Source organism: Delphinapterus leucas, chromosome 10 (assembly GCF_059928025.1).
Source record: "Delphinapterus leucas isolate spDelLeu-1000000601 "Yukka" chromosome 10, BTC_Dleu_Yukka2, whole genome shotgun sequence".
NCBI lineage: Eukaryota > Metazoa > Chordata > Mammalia > Artiodactyla > Monodontidae > Delphinapterus > Delphinapterus leucas.
Genome location: NC_143138.1, coordinates 38,727,884 through 38,752,621, shown reverse-complemented (window position 1 = coordinate 38,752,621; position 24,738 = coordinate 38,727,884). Strand labels below are relative to the sequence as shown.

Below are 24,738 nucleotides of genomic sequence, written 5' to 3'. Positions count from 1 at the left end.
ACAATGCATCTAAATTTCAGAGATGTGAAAAAAATGTATATTTTTGGATGGATAAATACAATAATAGCCTTAAATGTCACATTAATAGAGAGCTGTTTCCCCAGTTTGATTTTTTTTTTTTTTTTTGGCCGTACTGCACAGCTTGTGGGATCTTAGTTCCCTGACCGGGGATTGAACCCAGGCCCACAACAGTGAAAGCACCAAGTCTTAACCACTGGACTGCCAGAAAATCCTCCCCAGTTTGAATTAAAATTCCATAAATTGCTTCAAAATAATCCTGTGATTTTGAGGGGCTGTAAGTGGGTAGGGATATAGATGAAATAAGATTGAATACGAGGTGATAAATCTTAAAGTAGGTGGTGAGTACATAGAGGCTCATTATACTTGTCTCTACTCTTGTATATGTTCAAATTTTTCCATGAAAAAATTAAAAGAAAAAAAAAAGAACAACCTGGATGAACCTTGAGGATATTATGCTATGTGAAATAAGCCAACTGCAAAAAGACAAATACTGTGTGATTCCACTTATATGAGGCATCTGGAAGCGTCAAAGTCACAGAAACAGAAAGTATAATAGTGGTTGCCAGGGGCTGGGAGGAGGAGGAAATGGGGAGTTGTTTAATGGGTCAGAGTTCCAGTTTTGCGAGATGAAAACGTTCTGGAGGTAGATGGTCGTAATGATTGCACAACAATATGAATATATTTAACACTATTGAACTGTACACTTAAAAATGGTGAAGATGATAGATTTTATGTTATGCGTTTTATACCACAATTAAAGAGAAAAAGAAAAAAGAACTACCTGGAGACAGAGGCCCCTAAAAATTTGTTTTCCTTTTTCATAGTGTCATAGTTCTGGGCACACAGTATGAGATCAATAAATACTAGATCATATTATACTCTAAAATGTATTTTCTGATGTCCTGTAAATACTCTCTACAATACTCAGTGCAGTGTGGATACAAAATAAAAATTAGAGATAGTGTTAATTCTAGTAGTAGAGCAGTCCTCTTGGCAGGGAAGTTGATATTTTCCAGGAGCTCAGTAGAGCCTATGCTCCATTCGGGTGTATGGCAATGAGAGTGGGTGCTTGGTATTGTAGGTGAGGAGGAGGATGGGAGGTGTTCTTGTGTGTGTGTGTGTGTGTGTGTGTGTGTGTGTGTGTGTGTGTGTAGATAGAGCTGCTCCTCCAGGGTGTTTGTGTGGATGAAAGGCCTTGAAGCTGGAAATGAACAGCCCTGCCCTGGGGAAAGGGAATATTTAGACCAAATCTGAGTTGGAAATTAATGAGCGCTACAACTCATCCGCTAAAATAATCTTCAGATGCTGTAAAATCCCCATGTCTGCTTATCTGCCCTCCACCCCACATCATCATTTCCCTGGTCACAGGCAGACATCAGGAGACTCTGACAGATCCTTGGGAACCCCAGCCACCTTGACCCTGCCTGCCCTTGACCCTGCTGTGGTTAGAAAACAATCTTTAAGTCATTTGTTTTCAGAAATAGATAGCCAGGGAGCTAAGATAAAAGTCAAGGAAACAGGGACAACCAGGGAACTGTACAGGCAGACTGTACTCTGTGCTCAGATAAGTTGCTGGCCATTGAGAAGGGAATCAGGAGTCAGGACATCTCCCCCTGCCTCCTACTTTCAGGGCAAGATCTGAACCTGAAAGGGAACCCGTGTCTCCATTTCTGAGTAGAAATCTTTGATTTCCAATTACTCATGGTTCGTCTAAGAGTTAAAATCCCTGAGGGGGTTTAGATTTTCTTTTCTTTTCTTTCTTCTTTTTTTTTAAAAACTACTAGTGCACTTCTTTTTTATAAAATGTGGAGAAAAATGCAGAAAAGAAGACATGTTTCTAACCCTGGGCGGTGGCTCCGGTTCATCACAGTTGCAGAAACACCAACAAAGCTTTCCTTGCTGGCGGCCATCTTCATTTTGATTAAACAGGCTGTAAATTTCTTCTTCTGTAAGAGGCACCTTTACCATTTCAACCTGAAAGACATATGAGGGGGTCTCATACGGATGGTGAGTGGGGGAGGGGAGAATACTCGGGGAAGGGGAGGGGAGCAGGTAGAGAGAGGCTGGGGAGGAAAGCCTTCACCCCCTCTAACAGCTTGCGCTTTAGGTAGTGAACATTGACAAATGTAATGGAGTTGCAGCACTGGAAGATCTTCACCCCTGGAATGTTTGTAACCTGCAAGACAAATAAATGTAAACTTGAGGGAAATTTTTCAGCTCTTTTATGGAGTAAGAAAAAATAATCCTTAGAACCTCCTGGAGAATCTGTATTCTTTATAAGAAGCAAGATCTAGCAAATTCCTTCCTCCCATTTTCATCCCATGCTTTTCCTGCTTTCTTCTTTTCCCCTTCATTTCCTCACACCTCTCTTTTTCTTGGCCTTCCTCCCCCGAAGTACATTTTAAAATTATCCTTAACTGGCTGCATCGCTTTCCCCACCTTTGTAAATGCATATCTGCAGTGCAGCAGACAGGAGCAAAGGGGTTTTGTAGAAAAACTAGGCAGCAGGCCTGGTCCACCCCTTCCTTTGGGCAAAGGAGTGGGACTGATTTGGATTCTTACCTCCTGATAGTCATGGAAGCTTCTATAAATATTGGTGTTAGGGATCTGACCCAGGAGGAGAATCTTAGTTCTGAAAGTAAATGCATTTGCCTTTAGGTTACAGTTGCCTTACCTTGCCATGGCCCACCTCCTACTACCTGAGGCAAAGTACCTGTGTGACTGAACAGTGATGATGAAGAAGGTAAATGCTACTGAAACAAGTAATCCCATGTCCAGTCCCAGTAAAATTGCAGATATGAACGTCACCATCCAAACGAGCTTATGGAAAAGAGGAAGAAGGGAAAAGGAAGACCGTGATAACAAGCAGAATTGAGAAAATCACAAGTCCTCTTTCTCAACTCACCTTTACCCTTTCTCTCCCAACACCTAGGATTTAGAGAACAAATTCCACAGCCATATGAACTGATGCCATCACAAATGATCGGGTCCCAAGGCTACCTAGCAATTCTTTTATGCATCCTTGGTCACTTCTCTCTTTAATTCTCTCTTAAAACTTCAGTTTCCTCGTGTGAAAAATAGGAATAATAGTATCTGATTTATAGAATTTATTGAGATTAGAAATATTATTTGTAAAGCAACCCAGAACACTCACCAAATTAGTGGTTGCTATTTTAAGAGCTATGATAGTTATTGGGAATCTCTTCAAGTCCCTATCCCACCACCTTCTCCATCACTCTCAGCAGGTGATGTTGACTTTATTTTCACATAGAAGATAGGCTGAGGGGGGAGGGATAACTTGGAAGACTGGGATTGACAGATACACACTGTTATATACAAAATAGATAACTAATAAGAACCTGCTGTAGCACAGGGAACTCTACTCAATACTCTGTAATGGCCTATATGGGAGAAGAATCTAAAAAAGAGTGGATCTATGTATAACTGATTCACTTTGCTGTATACCTGAAACTAACACAACATTGTAAATCAATAATACTCTGATAAAAATTTAAAAAAGAAGATAGGCTGAAACTCCCTTAAGTATTTACTTCCCCCTCCACCTGCCACTTGTGAGTATCTGCACTCAACCTTCCCCCGTTCTCTCCAGGTCTCTTGGAAGGGCTATCCCTCCTCCTAAGACTAGAAGCTCTACCTGCGCACTGGACCACATTCCCCTCTTAACTTTTCAGGGACCTGCATTCCAAAATGATCCCTCTTCCTATCTCTTTGCCTCTTCTGAGTGCTTCTCCTCTCATTGTATCACATCCCGCATCTTTTATTTCTTGCTGTCTCGTCTTTATGTCCTCTAGTTTTGTGCTCTAGAGAGAAGGAGAGTGCTCCATCAGTTACTCTTCCTGGAAAGACACCTCCTTCTCTTGTTAGAATTTGTGTCTCCCATCCTGGATTGTATTCCTATTAACTGGATTAAAAGTCATTCAAATACGTGATGTATGATAAACCCTTTTTACTAGATCTGTATGTAACTGCAGCTACTTAATTAATTGCATTTTATTTAACTTTGCATAGTTGGAATGGGTATTTCCATGCACCAATAACCTTGACTCCCTGTTTAAAGCAAAAGTAGAGTACTAGGCATCTGACAGTGCCTTCCGGTTGATCTCTTTCGTTTGTTCTCTTCCCCTCTCTGCAGGCTTCCCCTCCGTCCTTCCCACCCCACCCAGGACATCTAGACTCACACAGTCATATTGGTTCTGCCTCCACAGATTGGGTAAGTTGTAAATGGTTTCAAGGTAGGGTAGGACATTGCTCAGAATAATACCAGCCAGCACAGCCTGTGGGGAAAAGATAAACACTGCTTCATTTTCCTTTCTGGGGTAAAACTCCAAAATTTCCACAAAGGTACCACAGAGAGTCAGTCAGCCTTGCCACTCAGAGATATTATGCACTGATATTTCATAAAAATACCAGGTCCATGCTTTGACTCATTGTCTAATCAAATAAGTTTTCTCCACGTTTTTCTCTGCTCACCTCCATAATTTGTCAAACGCACAAAACAAGGCAAAGCCAGGTCACTCATTTGGCTGGTACAGCTACCACAAGCCCCTTTTATTTTTTTTTATTTATTTATTTTTTAAACTGGTCAACTTTATTCAAATAATTTCCAAGAACCCAGAGAGTCATCTCAACAGAACCAATTTCATAGAAATTTGCTTTGAAGGGCAGATAAGCAGAGCAAGTTGTCACATATTCTTGAGAATTTAAAAAAATACACAAAAATCAGAGAGGCAAGAGGGAATACTTCAGAATAACTTGGCAATAGATTTTCAGCTTTGAGGTTTTCTAACACGAAATCACTTTTCTCTTCCATCCTGAAAGATGTGTTGTTCTTTCCTCTTCTTCTCTTCCCAGGTGACCTATAAAGAGCCAGCCTCTTCCCCAGGCCTCGGGATGGCTCTGCCCACAGGTGAGAAATCCCAGGGTCCAGCCCACCGTCTGCACACCTGAGGGTCTGATAATCGGCGTCGTTTTGTGGGGACTTGATGGCCCCAGCTGGCATCGAGAGCAACACCTGTAGATGGAGGGGCCCTAATTGTGTTTGAGCCGAGGGGACTTTTAATGCTCTGCTGGGGTGACGATGACAAGTTCGGGGGACCCTGGGAGCCAGAGTCTGGATGGAATTTTCCTGAGAAGTCTTCTTTTTGATACCAAACTCCCACACTTGCTTTATCTGGAGATGCTCTGGTACATAAAGGCACCTGCGTCTGCTGAAGCGATTTTTGGCAATACTTTTGATGAAGCTTGTCAAATTTTTCTTTAATGTCATCGTAACGATCCCTGGCACAGGCTGGAGGTTGTACCCCGGGTACTGAAATGGCTTTGTTGAGTGATACTGACTTCCTAAATCCTCCCAGATCATTTCCTTGACAAGCAAGGTCAGAGGTCTGCTCCGAGCGGCCCGGGCTACATGTGGAGTTGGTCTTTGAAAGTGAAGGGAAGGAATCACTCTTTGGTGGGCAGCTACCCTCTCTGATAGATCCTTTGCCCAGGCTTTCAAAAGCCTCACTCAACCTCTTAGCTTTTGCTCTGCAGAGAGGGCTACTCGGCCTGTGGGCTTCTATGCCCTGGGGGCTACCAGGGCTTGCTGGACCACCTCTGTACACATCCACAGCCGAGGAGCCGGGAAGGTAAGTCAGGCAGGGCTGCTTCCTAAGATTTGAGCAATATTCCTGATGAAGCTTGTCAAATCTGATTTCGATCTCCCTATAAGGATTCCCTCCCTCGCCCGGCGGTACTCTGGGTCTAGAACCTATTTTTACAGGAGAAATCAACCACTTTAATGTCATGAATCTATTTTCCTGATCAAGATGATACACTGCATTGGAGTCTAAGTAAGTCAGTGAAGAATGATGCTTCTGAGGCGTTCTCGGAAGCTCCTTCCAATGTGAAGCGAATGCGTGGATCTGGGGTTTGTTTACTTCAAAAAAAAGCCCTTCCCAATTTTAAACCCATCTTATGGCCAGAAACATCGAGTACGTTCTCGCGATCTCTTAACACTGCCACGTCCTTCGCAGGTTCGGAGCCGGGTGGACGTCTCTCCTGGGGGTTCCTCCGAGAGCGCCTGCCTCCTCTGCAGCTCGTTCTGTCCATTCTGCTCTTACACCTGTGCCTCCGCTTGGAGCTCCAGTTCTGGCGGATGAACGTCTTGGTGGAGATGACGCAGGAGGGCCTCACACCCAGCAGGCAGCTCATGGAGTGCAGCATGCCCGCGTACAGATCGCTGAGTGTTGCATTGCAGACGTCCTCAGCCTCAGAGCATGGGCTGCTTGAGAAGCTGCTGCCACCGGTCCCTCCCTGTAAGGAGATGCCATCACCCCTCGGCACCAGGGCCAGGCCTGCTGAGCAAGAGTGCAAAGCATCACCCTCTCTGGGCAATGAGGTTGGCTGAAATGGGCCACCGGGGCTTTCTTCAGAGATGCCACCGTAGTATCCTCGGGCAGGCCTGGCAGGCGAGGCCAATGAAGGGACCAGGGTCACATGGGTGTCCTTTCCCTCTCCGTAACTGGCACACTCCAAACACCCTTCATCCTGCAGCAGGATATCCACTTGTGTCAAGTACTTCCTCCTTAGCTCATTTTTCAATGGGCTCCAGGGCACTGCAGGCATCAAGTTACCAGCGACCACATCTTCTTGGAATAAAGTTGTATCAGTATCACTGCTTACTGAATCCTCACCTTGTGTGCAGGGCAAGGGAAGCTCGTGACCTCCAGCTGGGACTCGCATGGGTCCATCTGTCCTGTCGTCCATCTTCACCAGGGACCCCTGGATTTGTCCCGTATTTCTTTCCTTTATTAATCTTCCTCCCCAAATTCGCAATCCCTGGGGCGTCTCGTAGGTCAGCGTGGACATCTGCACCACCGGGGCGTCCTCGAAGGGCTGGTTGTACTTCTCTATCAGCTGCTGATAGAGGGCTGGTTGTACTTCTCTATCAGGGCGGCTGTCCCTGAGCTTCCGCAGCAGCACGTCCTCTCCCAGGACCTCGCCCTCCATGGTGCTCGGACAGCCAAAATCCACAAGCCCCTTTTAGATTCAGGTCACTGATTACTTACCCTGACAGTGAGAGGAAGAGTACCCGCAGGTTATGATCATCTAGCCCCTTCTGCTTCCATGTTGTCACTTTGGTGTCTGAGGCAAGCCCTCAGGGAGGCTGGCACCTTTGGCCATTTTTCTTATCTTTGCCTACTTGGCCTTGCTTTGTCTAGTTTGCTTGACATAATCTATGTTACCGATGTTGCTTAGAAACCATTCTCAGCAGGGGTGACAAATTAAGAGAATTTCCACTCACAGGAATGCTGAAAGTTTCAGTTGGGCTTTTTTCAAGTCTAATCATGATGTACTACAATTATTTCAACAATAAGATACCAATTTTTGTCCATCAAATTAAATTAGCAAATTTAAAACATTGAGGACATCCCATAAAAATGGGTGTTGAGTATTGCCCTTTTGGAAAATAATTTGGCAATGTATCAAGAAATGCTAATATGCTTTCACACAGAAATTTTGTTTTACTCTTAGAAATCTATCTTAAATATAGAAAAGGGTAGATGTACAAAATTGCTCACTGTTGTGTTATTTATAATAACAAAAATTCAGATAACCTAATTTAAGATGATTAAGTTATAGTATGGAGTATCATGCTACATATTAAATTAAAACAAGAATACCAGATTGTACAGTTAGATCACAATTATGCAAAGTATTATCTATTTATAGAGAATAATATTGGTTAGATATATGCCAAAATGTTAATAGTGGTTTATTTGTGACTATGGCTTCAGAGACTGCCACCTCAGTGTGTAACCAGTCTATCTAAAAAATAGATTTTTATCTATTGTGAATTTTCCAAAGTTTTAGAAGTAAGCACGTCTCCCTTTCTAAGGGAAAGAAAGTGTCTTAAATGTAAGAAAATGAAGATGGATACTCATAGGGATGTAAAATCATCAGGGCCTCAAAGTAGAATAGAACCTACTTTAAGAAACATTTCTCATCCTTTTCCTAGCCATCCTCTCTTCTATATACTCTGCCTGGGAATTAGAACTGATCCTATCATCAGGAATGGATTGGATCCAAGCTTACTCTTATTTTCTGAGGTTACTCAGTGACCACTTGGTCTTAACAGGTCAGTAGAGGAGGGAAGAACAAAGATGAAGTCAGCAGAAATTACTTGTTTCCCATCTTCATCTTCTTTCCAGTCAAGAATCCCCCAAAATTTCCACAATTTGCAGCGAGATGTGGTAGGAAAGATAAGAAATTCAACTTCATAGGGCTTTTACCAGATTTTTGGCTTGAGGTATGGAGTATGAAGAGGAAACAAATCTTTTCATGACATAATATACAATAAAATTTTTACCTTTCTTTTTTTTTTTTTCTGGTACACGGGCCTCTCACTGTTGTGGCCTCTCCTATTGCAGAGCACAGGCTCCGGACGCGCAGGCTCAGCGGCCATGGCTCACGGGCCCAGCCGCACCGTGGCATGTGGGATCTTCCCGGATCGGGGTATGAACCCGCGTCCCCTGCATCGGCAGGCGGACTCTCAACCACTGCGCCACCAGGGAAGCCCTTACCTTTCTTAATATTAAGATAAAACGTGCTCATGTATAAAGAAGAATTGAATTTATATATAATTTCCATCATACAAGAGATAACCATTGTTAACATTTTGGTATAGCCTATGTATTTTTTCACACAAAATTGGAACAATATTGAATATACTATTTGCATTATGGTTTTTTTTAAAGATTTTTTTTTTGATGAGGACTATTTTTAAAATTTTTTTACTGAATTTGTTATAATATTTTGTTCTGTTTTATGTTTTGGTTTTTTGGCCATGAGGCATGTGGGATCTTAGCTCTCTGACCAGGGATCGAACCCGTACCCTGGGCACTGGAAGACGAAGTCCTAACAACTGGACTGCCAGGGAAGTCCCTGTATTATGTTTTTTAAAAATTTATGTTGGTTCTGTTGCTAACTAGTTGAGACCCTAGCCAGGATGTTCCACCAATTACTCTCCTAAGGATTTTGCAACAAGCTATCCACAGTCGTTCAAAGAAGGAAGGAATCATTTGTAGTTTAATACTCATAAAGTCCCAGTGTTATAGAAATTCAGATATTCCACTGATCAGATTGTATTCACATTTTCTCACCCAGAAACATCCTAACTAGATGATATAAAAATAACATGCCATAACATGGTTGGCCAAAAGCAAGGGCTGTTCTATCCCCAACATATTTATAGTAAGGGAGGGCTTACCTACTTTTATCACTACCCTTCAGTGAATTCTGACAGATTTTTATTTGAGATTTTTAAAAATTCTGACTCTTCTAGAATGGAAAAATATCATTGTTCAAAGTAAATTAGTGAGTGGCCCTCCGAAAATAGACTCCCAAGAGTTATAGCACCAAAGGTGCTATATAAACTAAATTCTGTAGATGGCTTCTGCTGGGAATCAGAGGACAGCTTGTGTGATAAACAGAAGCTTAATCCCACCCACCATGCATATATTCCATGGCTGGTTTCCAAGGTCCCTGAATCACAAGAGCAGAAGGCAGCAACAGCCTTGAGATGGTCCTGCTCTACTGAAACCTGATATTTACCAGGTGGAATAAACGCATTCAAAAGGATGGGCATAATATTTACAACCACTCCAGCTTAGGGACTGCCACCTCAGTGCGTAACCAAGCTGCTGCACCAGGAATAAAATCTCCTCCCCGCTCCCTTAGTACTATCTAAAAATGGCTAAAGGGAACACTAAGGAAATTTAAAAGGAAATTATGATGACTGGGCATTGATCTGTATTGTCACTTGGAACAAATCGATTATAGCTAGTAATTAATGCACCTGGCATCTCTAAATGTAAGGTCATCCGTCTCACACAAAGGGAAGAAATGGCACATAAGTATATAGAGGCATAGCTGAACACAGAGTTGAAACTCAGTTTTTAGATGCTGCCTTTAGTGTTCTGAACTGACCAAGAGACGGTGTGGCAGCAGTAGGGGGATTGAGTTCACATGAACGCAGAACAAGGACTTCTGGAAACTATTTAGGAAAACAGATGGCATGAATGCACAATGAGCTTCCAAGTCTGTGGTGGTATTGGGTGTTCTGGCATCAGAAGTCTATTTTGGTCATGTTTAACTGAATCCTTACTTCCAAAGCTTACTTTATAGCTTAAGCAAAAAAAAAAAAAAAAGATTAACGGGAACGAGAAGAATAACAATTGTTTGAGTGCTTATTACTAGCTCAAAACCATTCTCTCTATATTATACATATTATCTTATTTAACTCCCAATCCTGTGAGGCAGTGGCTGTTATTTTAAAGAAAAGGAACTAGAAATAGACTGGGGCCACCACTGGGGATCAGTTGAATGCAGTTCTCCTCAGAGATGCCCCACCAAGATGTAATCTGGAGATCCATTCTTTCTTGACTTAGCTATTTGATTAGTTCTACTTACATTTGGCAGTTTGTAGAAAAAGCGTCCCACCTTCACCATCAGGAGCAGCATCACACCTGCGCCTACCAGAGATGCAAACTGAGGAGACAGAGCCAGTTGGAGAGAGACCATCAGGAATGTATTTGTCCCTGTCTAAACCATTAAGTGACCACTCAGCAATGATTCTCTAACTTTTTTTCTCTTTTTTTAGTAGGTGTGAAAAAAATAACTTCCTACTGGATTCCCTCTCACTACTCACTGCTCTTTGCCATATGAATGTATCGCTGAAGATAATCGCAATGAAATCAACATCCTACTTCCTTCTTTCCCCATCCCAGCTGATGCACAGCTAATGGGACCAAGCCAACATGGGAAAGTTGAACCTTGAGAGAAGAGTGAAGGGAGAAGGATTCAGGAGAATGGATCACTGCAACTGAACCTCAGGAAGTTCTCATGGCAAACACTCTATACACTGTGGAACTAAAAAAAGGTAACTGAAGCCATAATTTCCTCCAGCCAATGTACATATCAGCCTGTTGCTGCATCGAGTTTTAGAGTCTAGCTTCAGGCAGTCTTGCACTATAAGAAGAAACTGCTTTGATTAGCACAGGAAAATATATCAGGACTTTTCCTTCCTTCTACTCCTTTCTCCAAAATTCTTCTGATTATTTTTAAGGAAGCGAAGACATACAGACACCAAAATTAGCTGTATAAACCTAGTTTAAAATGAGCACAAACCAGACACTGAATCCCATAAAACTTGCTGCTCAGGGAGGCCTGCCAATAATTGTGTGTCCCCCATGGCTGCACACGCAAAGGGGTGGGCTTTGGGATCAGAGGGCCATCCTTGGTGGCATTGTGCCTTAAGAGGATGCTTGATGGCTCTCAGAATCCCAGACTCAGTGCCTGAACAGGGTCTAGAGACAACGAGCATGTACAACTTTACATCTCATGCATTTTTTGCTTTTCTGCTCTGATTTTCCATCACTCTTCCAGGCCTTCTTGAACAAAGACTGACTCTACCTTCTTTCTGGGGATTCAAGGCAATGTGAGGTCGCATAAAACACAGCCACTACTGACATGCAGACCCTCAGACACCAAATGCTCCATAAGCAGCGGACAGTACATTACCATGGACCAGCCAGGGCACTAGGGACCTGGGGTGGAAGCTCTGATATTTGAACATCTTAAGTGACACGCACTGTAGTGGGCACTATTGTCATCCAGTTTAAATCTCACAACTGAAAGGTTATCCTTATCCCCATTTTACAGATAAGGACTAGAGCCTCAGAAAGTGAAAGTAACTTGCCCAGGGTCACACATCTAGAACTACTGAGTCAGGTTTCAATCCATCTGACCAGTTGACTCCAAAATCCAGGCTCTCTCCACTGCCCTATCTGCTTCCTCTAAAAAGAGCACAGCTCATTTCTCTCTTTGATAATTTTTTTCTTTTCTTTTTTAAAATAATAACTCACTTTTTTGTTTTTTGTTTTTTTGTGGTACGCGGGCCTCTCACTGTTATGGCCTCTCCCGTTGCGGAGCACAGGCTCCGTACGCGCAGGCTCAGCGGCCATGGCTCACGGGCCTAGCCGCTCCGTGGCATGTGGGATCTTCCCGGACCGGGGCACGAACCCGTGTCCCCTGCATCGGCAGGCGGACTCTCAACGACTGCGCCACCAGGGAAGCCCAATAACTCATTTTTAAAAGCAGTTCTGGGAGCCTGGGGACAAGGCAAGAAGGCTGGTCCTTGGAAAGCAGAGAACAAGGAAAGGAACCCAGTCATAGAGAAGAGGGAAGCATAGTGGTCAGAACTGGATGAGCAGGCCCAGGCCATGGCTGGAAGGGCTGATAGGTTTTGTTACAACCAGTAAAGACAAGTGGGTTCTAGACAGGAAGAAATTAAAGTGAAATCCAGACACATTTTATACAGTTTGTATTTATGTCAGACATACATACATACACACATACATAATACATATATACATAAGTGGCTCCTGGTGACAAGTCATGTCGGAGAGGTTCAGAGCCAGCCCCCTAGCCTCTCTTTCCTGCAGTCCTGAGGAGCTTTGAAAAAGTGGGGGTGTTCTCAGGCAGAGTGAATCAAAAGTCCCCAGAGAAAAAGGGTGGAGAGAATAACCCCTGCTATGGGATGAAGAAGGCTGAATGAGTCCAGATCAGAAACTTATTGGAGGTGGGGTAGCTCCAGTGTGGAGGGCCAGGGTCAGGGGCATTCTCTGCTTGAACCAGCAATTTGCCCTGGGCAAGTCAGGGTCTTGGGGAAGGACTTACCAGTATCCCTGGGGACATACTTCCCTTTGAAGGGTCACTGTACCACAAAGAGAGATGTCATTGGTAGGGGAGAACAATGCCATAGCAGAAAACAGAATGAGAGCCATCGGCAATCTTTGAAGCAGGCACTTTGTCCAACAGGCTAAAGGCAACTCTGAGGCTGAACTGAAGCCCTTCTTCCCTCCCTCCATCTATACATATCCTAACCCTTTTGCAATGATCCATGAAAGTCTCACTTTATCCATCATTCTCCTTCTTGCAATATTTATGGCATTTTAAAATTTATTGTATTTATTCTGCACTTAATTTTACCTGCACCGTGATTTAGTTTTTTCCAACCACATGCATCTTTTCTCCCCAAATTTGTTATGCTTGTATACTAAATAAACAAAGTGTGTGGTCACAAGTCAGTGGGAACTATTGTCCAGAATTTCCATTTTTTCTTACCATAAAATCCTCTCATTTTGACTTCAAAATTTTTTCACACTTGCATAGAACATCCTTCTTTTTAACGTAACTCATCTTCCTTCTTTTGGTCAAATAGTACAAAACAGCTACATACACCGTAAAGGCCAATGTGTCTGGCAGAAGCTCTATGACAAAAAAACTCAGTCCACATAAAATCATGTGGTATGGGCTTACTCTAGACCCATGTTCTCACCCCTGCCCAATCTTCTGACTTTTATTAGCTTTCACCTTATATTTCACTTATATTTACCCATGGACTGTGACACTTTATCTTTCCCCATTCAAATTCAGTGTCCATTCTTCTGACACTTTACTTTTTGACCATGGCTATACCTCCCTACTGTGCTGCTGTGGCCTAGGCTTGTCTTTGACTTCTGTCACTGTTTCTGTGCCTCCTGATCCCCGGACTCATTCCATGGGCTTACTCCAGGTTCAATTCTGATAGTTCTTTGACACTTAATCATGCTATATAACTGAGATGGGACACCTCTCATGTTGTCAAGTTGTAACTTTTATCTAGTCAGTTTAAAACTCATGAACATTGGACTTAAAAACTCTCTTGCCGGGCTTCCCTGGTGGCTCAGTGTTTAAGAATCTGCCTGCCAATGCAGGGGACACAGGTTCGAGCCCTAGTCCAGGAAGATGCCACATGCCGCGGAGCAACTAAGCCCGTGTGCCACAACTACTGAGCCTGCGCTCTAGAGCCCGCGAGCCACAACTACTGAGCCCACACGCCTGGAGCCCGTGCTCCACTACACCAGAAGCCACCGCAATGAGAAGCCTGCGCACCACAACGAAAAGTAGCCCCTGCTCGCCGCAACTAGAGAAAGCCCGTGCGCAGCAATGAAGACCCAACACAGTCAAAAATAAATAAATGAAATAAATAAATTAAAAAAAAATCTCTTACCTACAATTAGAGAGCTTGCCTTTAGAGCCTTCTCTGCCAACATTTTCCCTTTCCTTCTTCCCTTCCATACCCTATATATTTAGTTTACTAATTCAGGATACCTGAAGAGGGTCTGACCTAGATAATTTTCTCTTACACAAAGGTAGAATGGTCATAAATTCCCTAAGCTCACCTAGACAAAGACTTTATTCTCTATCATGAAAGCCTCTTGTCATGCCCTTTGAGGAAGCCAGGAAAGTTTCTAGTTCTGCTGTCAGGAAGGAGAGAGTTATATTATTATTTTCCCAGACTAGGGCTGAGAATATATCTCCCCATAGAAAAAAATGTTAATAGGTGATGGTTGGTTTATCCGAAATATTATCTTTTAGGTATGTTACACGGAAAGTAGCTTTTTGTGGGCTAATATATAGAAGCCTTTAACAGAACAGTATTTTTATAGAAAATGACTTTCAAGTTCCACACTGACAGATAGCTTTTAAGACAAAATCTAATCAAAAAATAAGCCAAGCATGAAATCCAAATTTTTCCCAAACAAGCATCACATTAAAACAGTAACATAGTTAAACTAATATAATCCCCTTCTGTGAATATACATATGAATAGACCTAAGTGTCTTTCTATGTTAGAGATCAAATTCTATTTCACATACCTGTTGTCTTCCTCCAGTTTTATCCTGGATAATAGTCCTGACAACAGCACCAGTAAACACATAAGATCTGAAAAATGAACTGACGACATTGCAAAGGCCAATGGCTATTAAATCCTGTAAAGAAATGGCAAATACTTTAGGCCCACTGTTTGTCAAAGAAGGCTGATCTGAGTTTGAACTAAAGGTATACTGTTATTTCTTATGCATGAAGATAGGGTTGTGTACATCACTTCAAATAACACTGAAATATTATTGGAAAGAAGTGAAAGATGGTAAATCTGATTTCTTCATTTTAGCTAGAGATCATAAGGAAAGTCCTTTTTCAAAGTGAGTAAATGAGACATTTGCCTTGTTATTCTCTTCCGCATGATTGATGGGAATTAGGATGACAGGGAGAAATATAGTACTGTTTTTCTTGATTCCTTCTATACTACCCTAAAGTCAAAGTGGGACACCGATTGAACCCGGGCCAGGCAGTGAAAGCCCGGAATCCTAACCATTAGGCCACCAGGCCGTGCCAAGCGGCTAGCAGGATCTTAGTTCCCTGACCAGGGGTTGAACCTTGGGGCCACGGCAGTGAAAGCACTGAGTTCTAATCACTGGACCTCCAGGGAACTCCCCATATTCCCTTTTTAATTTCTAGGGAAAAAGCCAAACTCAAAATGGTCGGAGACTAAAAAAAAGAAAATGAGAAGGACTATTTCTGGGAGGCCAACTTAATTGTTTTATTATCCTAGTTTTGATATTCCACTGCATTTCTTTTTAAAAAATATTTATTTATTTATTTGGCTGCACTGGGTCTTCGTTGTGGAATGCGGGATCTCTTTAGTTGCGGCATGCGAACTCTTAGTTGTGGCACGTGGGTTCTAGTTCCCTGGTCAGAGATGGAACCCGGAGCCCCCTGCATTGGGAGAGCGGAGTCAGTTACTGGACCACGAGGGAAGTCCCTCCACTGCATTTCTTATCGTGCTTTGGCATGTGGTTGACTTTTAAGGACTTGGTGGAAAGGAAGATAAAAGGAGAGGAGAGGAACTCTGCTAGCTTAACAACATGATGTCATACATTACCTTCTTGCCTCCCTACACCATATCTGTTCTAGAGTAACCACACACATTAATTCAAGTGGCTTCAGAGTTAAGTATGCCACACTTCTCAAAAATCCTTTGGTAGGACTTCCCTGGTGGCGCAGTGGTTAAGAATCCACCTGCCAATGCAGGGGACACAGGTTAGAGCCCTGGTCTGGGAAGATCTCACAGGCCGTGGAACAACTAAGCCCGTGTGCCATAACTACTGAGCCTCTGCTCTAGAGCCCATGTGCCACAACTACTGAAGCCTGCGTGCCTAGAGCCTGTGCTCCGCAACAAAAGAAGCCACCACAGTGAGAAGCCCGCGCACCACAGCGAAGAGTAGCCCCCACTCGCCTCAACTAGAGAAAGACCCCACACAGCAACGAAGACCCAACGCAGCCAAAAATAAATAAATAATTAAAAATAAATTTTTACAACATCCTTTGGTAATTGTAATTCAAATCATGGTCCAAGTGACTCTCTGGTTACAGAAGAATCCAGTCTTCATTTTAACTGCAGGCTAAGGTTAGAGAACAAAGATTAAAGGGTCACAGAAAGTAATAGAAAGGCCTGTCCTCTCACCTGGTTGGAATTGACATCATAGTTATGGAAACTGGCAATCTTCCTGCCCAGAAATATGAGCAGAGAGGAGCTCACTAAAGCTAAGGAGAACGCTTCTAAAAGAACTTCAGTAAGATTGCTCATATCTGGCGTTACAGGAAACAGGAAGCTGGAATAAAATGGTGGAATTATTCCTAGATAGCAGGAATCATATTTTGGCATCTCCCCCACTCCAACCTTATCGTACTTTATCATCCATTTCAAAAGGTCTGACCCTTTTTTAAAAAAATAAAAATAAGAGATAAGAAGAGCAACTCAGGCAGCAGCTTGCCAAAACTGCCAGCAACTCAGGCCAGGTTACAAAAGCCATTAAGAGAACGTGCTCTGCTATCTTCTAGTTCAAGGTTTCTGCCATGTACCAGTGGCAACAGGTAGGACAGGCAAAACTACAAAAATCGATGAAAAATAGTTTATTTACACTGTTTGAGACCATACCAGTGGGTAAGCAATAGGCATATATCATATCTAAGAGGGTTTAGAGCTAAAAAGCTCCATGTATTCCCTGCTAGTCAAACTCAAATCTTTTAGGGTATAATTTTAGTCACTGTCCTTTGTAAAAATTGCTTCTGATTCTTATCCACACCTTTTTTCCCCCCAATTATTTTAATTGGGTAAAAGACACATAACATGATTTACCATCTTAGCCATTTTTAAATGTACTGTTCAGTGGTATTAAATACATTCATAATGTGCAACCATCACCACCATCTACTCCATAACTCCTTCGTCTTGTAAAACTGAAACTCTATAACTATTAATCAATAACTCTCCATTTCTCCCTCCCCCCAGCTCTGACAACCACCATTTTACTTTCTGTCTTGGTGATTTTGACTACTAAGTACCTCAGATAAGTGGAATCATATAGTAATTGTCTTTTTCTGACTGCCTTATTTCACTTAGCATAATGTCCTCAAGGTTCATCTATGTTGTAGTATATGTCAGAATTTCCTTCCTTTTTAAGGCTGAATAATATTCTATTGTATGAGGGGAGTTGAATGCTAAAATATTTGGATTTTCAGTGCCCAAATTAAGCACATTCCAGAACTGTTATGACGCCTTCAGTCTCTCTCTCCAACTTCACAATTAATACTGAATTCCAATCAAATCTCAGACAATTTCAGCTAAGCCACTGGGGCTAGTCACAAACAAGAAAAGTCCAGCCTTAACATGCTGCCATTGTGAGTTCATAGGCACTAGGGAGCCACTGAAGGTTCTTGAGCAGCAGAAGAATCGTGTGTGAGGAGTATCTGTCTATAGAAAAAAAAAAAAGTGCTCCAGTTGGGGCATTGTTGCGAGATAAATACAGCTTTGTTTAAAGTTTATCTTTCCCTCACACCTGCCATGCTGTGAAGGAGAGTCTGTTTGGTGTTTGTTTTGTCTGATTCACCACCCACTGAATTATTCGGTCATGAGTGTAGCAGCTTCAAGAGTTAGGGTAAAGGCACAGACTAGAGTGAGTTCCAGATTCTATGTGACCTCGACCAACTCAGTCTGAGCTGTTTAATTTGTATTCAAGAGATGTGACAAGGTTCTGTTTTTTAAAGGTGACAATGGGTCACCTAGTGTTCTAGACTCAATGTGAATAAACTGTAAAAATTCACTTCCATATCTTTGTGTCTAAGGTGTTTTGTGTGTAAAATACTTGTGTGGTATATTCCTTTTATTAATTCTATAAATAAAACTATATTCTTACTGTCAAAAAATGTTCTATTGTATGTTTATAACACATTTTGCTTATCCATTCATCCATCGATGAACACTTATTGTTTCTTCCACATTTCAGCTATTGTGAGTAATGCTGCTATGAACATAGGTGCACAAATATCTCTTCAAGACACTTCTTTTAACTTTGGGCGGTATATATCCAGAAGTAGAATTGCTGGATCATTTGGCAATTCTATTTTTAATCTTTTGAGAAATCAGCATACTACTTTCCACAGTGGCTGTACATTTTACATTCCCACTAACAGTGCACAAGATTTCCATTTTCTCCATATCCTCACCAACACTTGTTATTTTCATCTTTTTTAAAAAAAAATAGTAGTCACACTAATGAGTGTGAGGTGGTATCTATTGAATTATTGTAGTTTCAATTTGCATTTCCCAAATGATTAGTGATGTTGAGCATGTTATGTGTTTATTGGCCATTTGTGTATCATCCTTGGAAAAATGTCTATTCAAGTCCTTTCTCCACTTTTTGAGTCAGGTTGTTGGTTCTTTGTTGTTGCATTTTAGGAGTTCTCTATGTGTTTTGGATGTTAATCCCTTAGCATATATGAGTTGCAAATATTTTCTCCTATTCTGTGAGTTGTCTTTTTTCTCTGTTGATAGTGTCTTTTGATGCACAAAAGATTTTAATTTTCATGAATTTATTGCCCAAATCTATGTTAGTAAACCTTAAATATTTAGTACGATAATAGCATAAACTACTGTTTCTTTCCTTCCTGATGTTTTCTGTAACATTCAATTCTTTGTCAGCAATTTAGTTAAAAGGGGACATGGACGTGGAAGGAACTAACCTAAATTGTTCAGTTTTTCTAGTCCCTAGCAACCGTGGATAAACAGGTAATTAAAAAGGGAGTTCAAAGCAATACCTAAAATTAGATTTTTGAAATGTTTGTTTCTCTACCTATACCCTTGAATCTTACGATGAAATATAAGCAAAGGTTAATTGTGTGCTTTTTAAGCCATTAATAACAGAAGCGTATTAAGTAAGTATAATAGAGGGCTTATTATACTGGATTTTGGAATTAAATAGAAATGGGTTCAAATAGTACCTCTGACACTGACCAGCTGTGTGAGCTTGGATAAGTAATTTAAACTTGGTAACCCTTAGTTTCCTGAGCCATAAAAAGAAGATAATATCTTCCTTATAGTATTACTGTGAGGAACAAATGACATAAAATAATTATGTAAAGCATCAATCCCATTGTTGCCCTTGTCATTTTTTTTTCCTGAGGGCAGAGACCAAGTCTTATTTACCATTGTATTCCCTGGTACCTAGGTTGCCTGCTCACAGTTTAAAAAAAGTGAACAGAATTTCAAATGTATTTAATCATCATTAGATTTCACTGAGAACTGGTAGGATATGAGATTAATTCAATCTGGTTGCATCAAAGTAGCCTCTGTTTTGTATGCTGGGGGCTAGCCAATATCATTGACTCTTTGCTGTACTCTCTATTGAAGAACATGAGGAAATAAACAATGCTCTTCAAAAGCCTTCTCATGAGCCAAGAAACTGTGGTATGCGGCCTTTCTTAGCTAAAGTGATTCATCTGGTCAAGGTTAAAGAAACTATAATTCCCTAACAGAAGCAAGAGTGATGCCCCATAGTCACTGGTAGGAATTATAATGTCAATTAATTGCAAGTCCTTAAGAACTCCATATGCCAGACTACTTGAAGAAGGCTTTCTACTCAGAGTGATGAAGTAATGTTGCTCAAGGACACCCATTCAGTCTAAGTAGGTGAAGACAGAAGGAATGCTCACCTCCTGGGCACTGAAGCCCAGAGAGAGGCTAGGAAAACAGAGGTATCTCTTGTCCCATCCTTGAGAGTTAATCAGGCAGGTATGGAGGTTGAGAAGGTTCATAACGTGCTGTGAGAAAGATGCATGAGTCTCTCTGGTATTCAGTGCATCCAAGCAGTTTACTTGGGTAAGGGGATTGGCTCAACCATGGGAAGAGAGTCAAAGGCTGACCAGAGAAGAACGGGGTTGTCCTAGTCCTTGTCCTTTAGAACCTCTGTGTTCTAAAATGAACTTGAGCCCATGACCCAGATTTGGCTGTGGCCAGAGACTGTTAGCAGAGAATATTGTTTAAAAAATATTAATAAACAGAAAATAATTAAGTAGAGTTGGGAGACCAAAAGGGGGAGTTCTCACACCCTGTGACCATTGCAGAGCCCAACAGGAAGAAGAAAGACTCCTCTTCTTTCCTGGCAAAGGACTCAGCCAATGAAAAGTCATAGACTTTTTGTTTACCATAGCTCCCCCCACTCCAATTTTATTTTTTCCTTTATAAAAACTTCTTCCCTTGCTGTGGGAGGACTTGCATGTGACTCGCCATGGTTGCAGACCCCAAATTGCAATTCTTTGCTGATCCCGAATAAACCCATCCTTGCTGGAGAACTAACTGGCACTCTGTTTTGGTCAATGATACCAAACAGGCTATGTAGTCAGAGGCTAAGAAGAGTTAACAGGAAGGGAAAACTAGTCTTGAAAAGTGGAATTACCAACCTATAAGGAATCATATCAATGAGCATCTTGCTGTTTTCTGTGTCCACGTTTACCTTGTTTGCAAATGCAGCGAACCCAAGAATCTGTAGGGGTTTAAAAAGAAAAGGCATGTGATCATCTAAATATTATGCATTGCTTCCAAGAGCAGAGGTGCCCATAGCCTCTGGCAGCACAGGGAATGCAATACGTGGCAGTCCCTATACATGAAGGTTGGAGAAAGAGGCAGTGCCAGTTCAGTGGAACAACAAAGGCAGAAGTCCTCCCCAACACTTTTGGTTCCTGAACTCTTTTTAGCACTGTAACCAGAATGAAAAACAACTTTAGGCTTGGTCTCTGACATAGTAATAGGAAAAAATGGCTGCCCTAGACTTCTCTTTCCTCACCAACTTTAAATATCTGGATCAAGTATAAACATGTTTTCAGATAATAGCTGTAACCAAGGCCTCAGTTTTAAAATCTAGGTACACTGTCCCAATACAAGTAAGCCCTCTGGGGGATTGTTGAGGTATATTGATAATCATTAATAACCATTAATAAGATGGAGCAGCATTTGATAGCACACACGAAAAATTGCTTTAGCAAAGCAATTACTTGCTTTCTTTTTTCTCCTTTCATTTCCTTCTGAAATACCAAGTCTCCCTTCCATTTCTAATGTCTGTTAGAGGGAAAATAGACAAACTAGCAGATGTTACACCTTATAAAGACCTCACACCAAAGCAAATTAAAGCAGAGACAAGAGAACTCAATGCCCATTTAAAAATAATAATATATAGCTGCTTTACTCCATTATCCCTACTAACACATAAATCTTTTCCCAGCATCTACTCTAAGAGCTCAGCCAGACACTGAGCAGGATAGCAGTTGGTTTACCTGTGATGTTGTGTTCAGATGACGACCCCTAGGAAGCCTACAGATCAGAATGGAAGGAAGATCTGGATCAACAGAAAAGTTGTGATCTTTATATAGTTAAGGGACAGGAAGTATGGCAAGTGGCCAAGAAACTCTTTCATTTCCAGTATAAAGGTTACACTTGCTCATTAAGGAAAATAGAGAAAATATGAAAAATTTAAAAGCAGAGATAAATCACCCAAAGATAACTACTATTGATGCTTTTTTTTGGTGTTTGCTATACGGCTTAAATATACACATATACAAATACACACATACACATACATTAGTTATGAACATACAGTATGTACAATTTCTTGTATCTATGAAACTCTTGAATTATTTGTCAGTTTATTTTACCTGGATCCCAAATATTGCCTTGACATTTTCCCTTAATATTTGAGACTACCATCTAAAGGATAGACTGCTGGGTATGTGCAGTTTCCTCCAGCACAACCTTTTTTTTTGGCTGCATTGGGTCTTCGTTGCTGCACACAGGCTTTCTCTAGTTGCGGCGAGCGGGGGCTACTCTTTGTTGTGGTGCGCAGTCTTCTTATTGTGGTGGCTTCTCTTGTGTGGAGCACGGGCTTTAGGCACGCAGGCTTCAGTAGTTGTGGCATGCGGGCTCAGTAGTTGTGGCTCGCGGGCTCTAGAGCACAGGCTCAGTAGTTGTGGTGCACGGGCTTAGTTGCTCCACAGCATGTGGGACCTTCCCCGACCAGGGCTTCAACCCATGTCCCCTGCATTGGCAGGCGGATTCTTAACCACTGTGCCACCAGGGAAGCCCACCTCCAGCACATCTTAGTTTCACAGTAGTTTCTTATGGGGTGTTGTGAAAAGCTTTTCACCTGCTACACCGTAGCAGCTCTCATCCTCCCTCTCCTACTTTCCTCATTTCCAAGGGAAACATGGAGGTCTTTTTCCAATTCTAAACTACATCTCTAATCCCTGCTATACGGTAGAAAATGTTCCCAATCACTTGACTTGACATGTGTACAAGTAGTGTATTGCAGGCTTCAATAACCTTTGAGGATAAATCAGGTCACAAAAAAGTTTGTCTAATTTGCAATAATTCTAAGTCTCTACCTACATTTGTTGCTGGACCTCAGTTTATTTCTCCACTTCACTTCATGGTGCATCCTAATTATTTATAGCATTCCCCAAAGGAATGTCTTAACTATGGCTCACAAACCAATCTGTCAGCCATAGTCAACCCACAGCATCCTCTATACTCTTACTCCTCTCCTTTCCTAATAACCCAGGTTAATGTTATTGCCTTTGAGGTTGCTTAAAGGAACATCACTATGATCCCTGCTGCTGATGTCTCTTAAAAGAGGGTTGATTTGTGACAACATGGATGGACCTTGAGGGCATTATGCTAAGTGAAATAAGCTAGACAGAGAAAGACAAACACTGCATGGTATCACTTATACATGGAATCTAAAACAAAAAAGAAAACAGTCACGCTCATAGAAACAGAGAGTAGAAAAGTGGTTGCCAGGGACTGAGGGATGGGGGAATTGAGAAAGGTTGGTAAAACAGTGCAACCTTTCAGCTAACAGATGAATAAGGTCTGAGGATCTAACGTAAAACATGGTGACTATAGTTGATAACATTTTATCATATACTTAAAAATTGCTAAGAGAGTAGAACTTAAATGTTCTCACCAAAAAAAAAAAAAAAAAAAAAGATAAATGTATGGGGTATGGATGTGTTAATTAACTAGATGGGGGAAATCCTTTCACAATGTATATCTGTATCAAATCATCATGATGCACACTTTAAATATCTTATAATTTTATACCTGAGTAAAGCTGGAATCAAAGAGAGACACAGAAACAGAGATAGAAACAGAGAGAGCGCGCCGATGTCTGTGTCACAGATGCCATCTGCTGGTGACTCCAAAGCCTCAGCCTCCTAAAAGCCAGAGTTGTACTTGGTTCCAAGAGAAGGAGAGGTTGCCTCTGACTCCACTCCCCAAACTCCATATGCACATTGTTCCCTGGGCTCTAGGGCCCCACTATTTGTATACAGTGTTTTGGAAGGTCTTTTGTAAAAGCAGCCATTCAGCTTTTGGCCTTTATGAATTGATAGCTTTTTAACTGCTCCAAGGAAGAAAGGATATGCACCTCCACAAGAAGTAGACAACAGTTATAAGACAGAGCTTGGTCTCAGTTTCCAAAGCAATTCCTATACTCTTTCAATCATGAAGAGTATGGACCTGGATTAGTTAGCATAGAATATGTTATACTGTGGCAATATACAAACCATGAGATCTTAGTGTCCTAGCACTTGAAAGTTATTTTTTTACCCACACAAAGTCCACTGTGGGTCAGTGTCTCTTCAGGACAGCTTTTTTGCAAATAGTGCCTTGGGGATCCAGGCTAATTCTTCCTGGAGACTCTATCACCTCAACATATAGCCCTTATGATTACTACAGCAGGGGAGGAAGGAACATTGGGAACTCATGCCTATTCGCCTATGCTTTAGCCCCAAAGTTGCATGGTCCTGCCTAACTACAAGGGCAGCTGGGAAATATAGGGGTGCACACAGTGAACTTTAATTATCTCTATCACAGAACATTTCTTAAAGGGAAAGTAATGCTCATGGACACCCAAAGATGTATTGATCCTTGTAAGAGAAATGCTGACTCCAAAAACCTGAGCTTTATTTATGAAAATCTCTTTAGTATTGTAAAAATGTTAACTGCAAAAGATAAATTTTATCAGATTTCTTTTTCTTTTTTGGCCACGCTGCGTGGCTTGTGGGATCTTAGTTCCCTGGACCAGGGATTGAACCCACGCCCTCCTCAGTGAAAGCGTGGAGTCCTAATCAGTGGACCACCAGGGAATTCCCCCAGATTTCTTAAAACAAACAAGAAATGTCACTTTAGACAACATTTTTTAATATTCTTGAAAAGAAAGAAACAATCATATTTATTTAGTTTAACATTTCCCCTGATCTAAAGAAAAAGATGTTAAAAAAACCTAGGACATATACATGAACACACACCTTTCCCAGCAGCCCCTCCTCCCCAAACCCAGCTCTGCCACTTAGTGACATGGATTAGTTTTCATTTAACATCTCATCTCCCTCAATTTCTTTACTGTAGCATAGGGAGAATGAAAGGAGGCTGAATAA

General features: G+C 41.6%; 1 protein-coding gene and 1 pseudogene across 1 annotated transcript in view; both read right to left on the bottom strand.

Moving 5' to 3' along the window:
- The window catches only part of SLC26A8 (solute carrier family 26 member 8), a 70,260-nt gene that overhangs the window by 6,657 nt on the left and 38,865 nt on the right, over positions 1–24,738 (bottom strand). Inside the window, 9 exon segments of the mRNA XM_022581739.3 lie at positions 1,864–1,995; positions 2,105–2,197; positions 2,584–2,653; positions 2,735–2,841; positions 4,221–4,316; positions 10,495–10,572; positions 14,787–14,900; positions 16,436–16,583; positions 20,710–20,792. Of these exon segments, the coding sequence (XP_022437447.2) occupies positions 1,864–1,995; positions 2,105–2,197; positions 2,584–2,653; positions 2,735–2,841; positions 4,221–4,316; positions 10,495–10,572; positions 14,787–14,900; positions 16,436–16,583; positions 20,710–20,792 (921 nt within the window).
- LOC111178735 (Holliday junction recognition protein pseudogene) lies at positions 4,310–10,416 on the bottom strand (annotated as a pseudogene).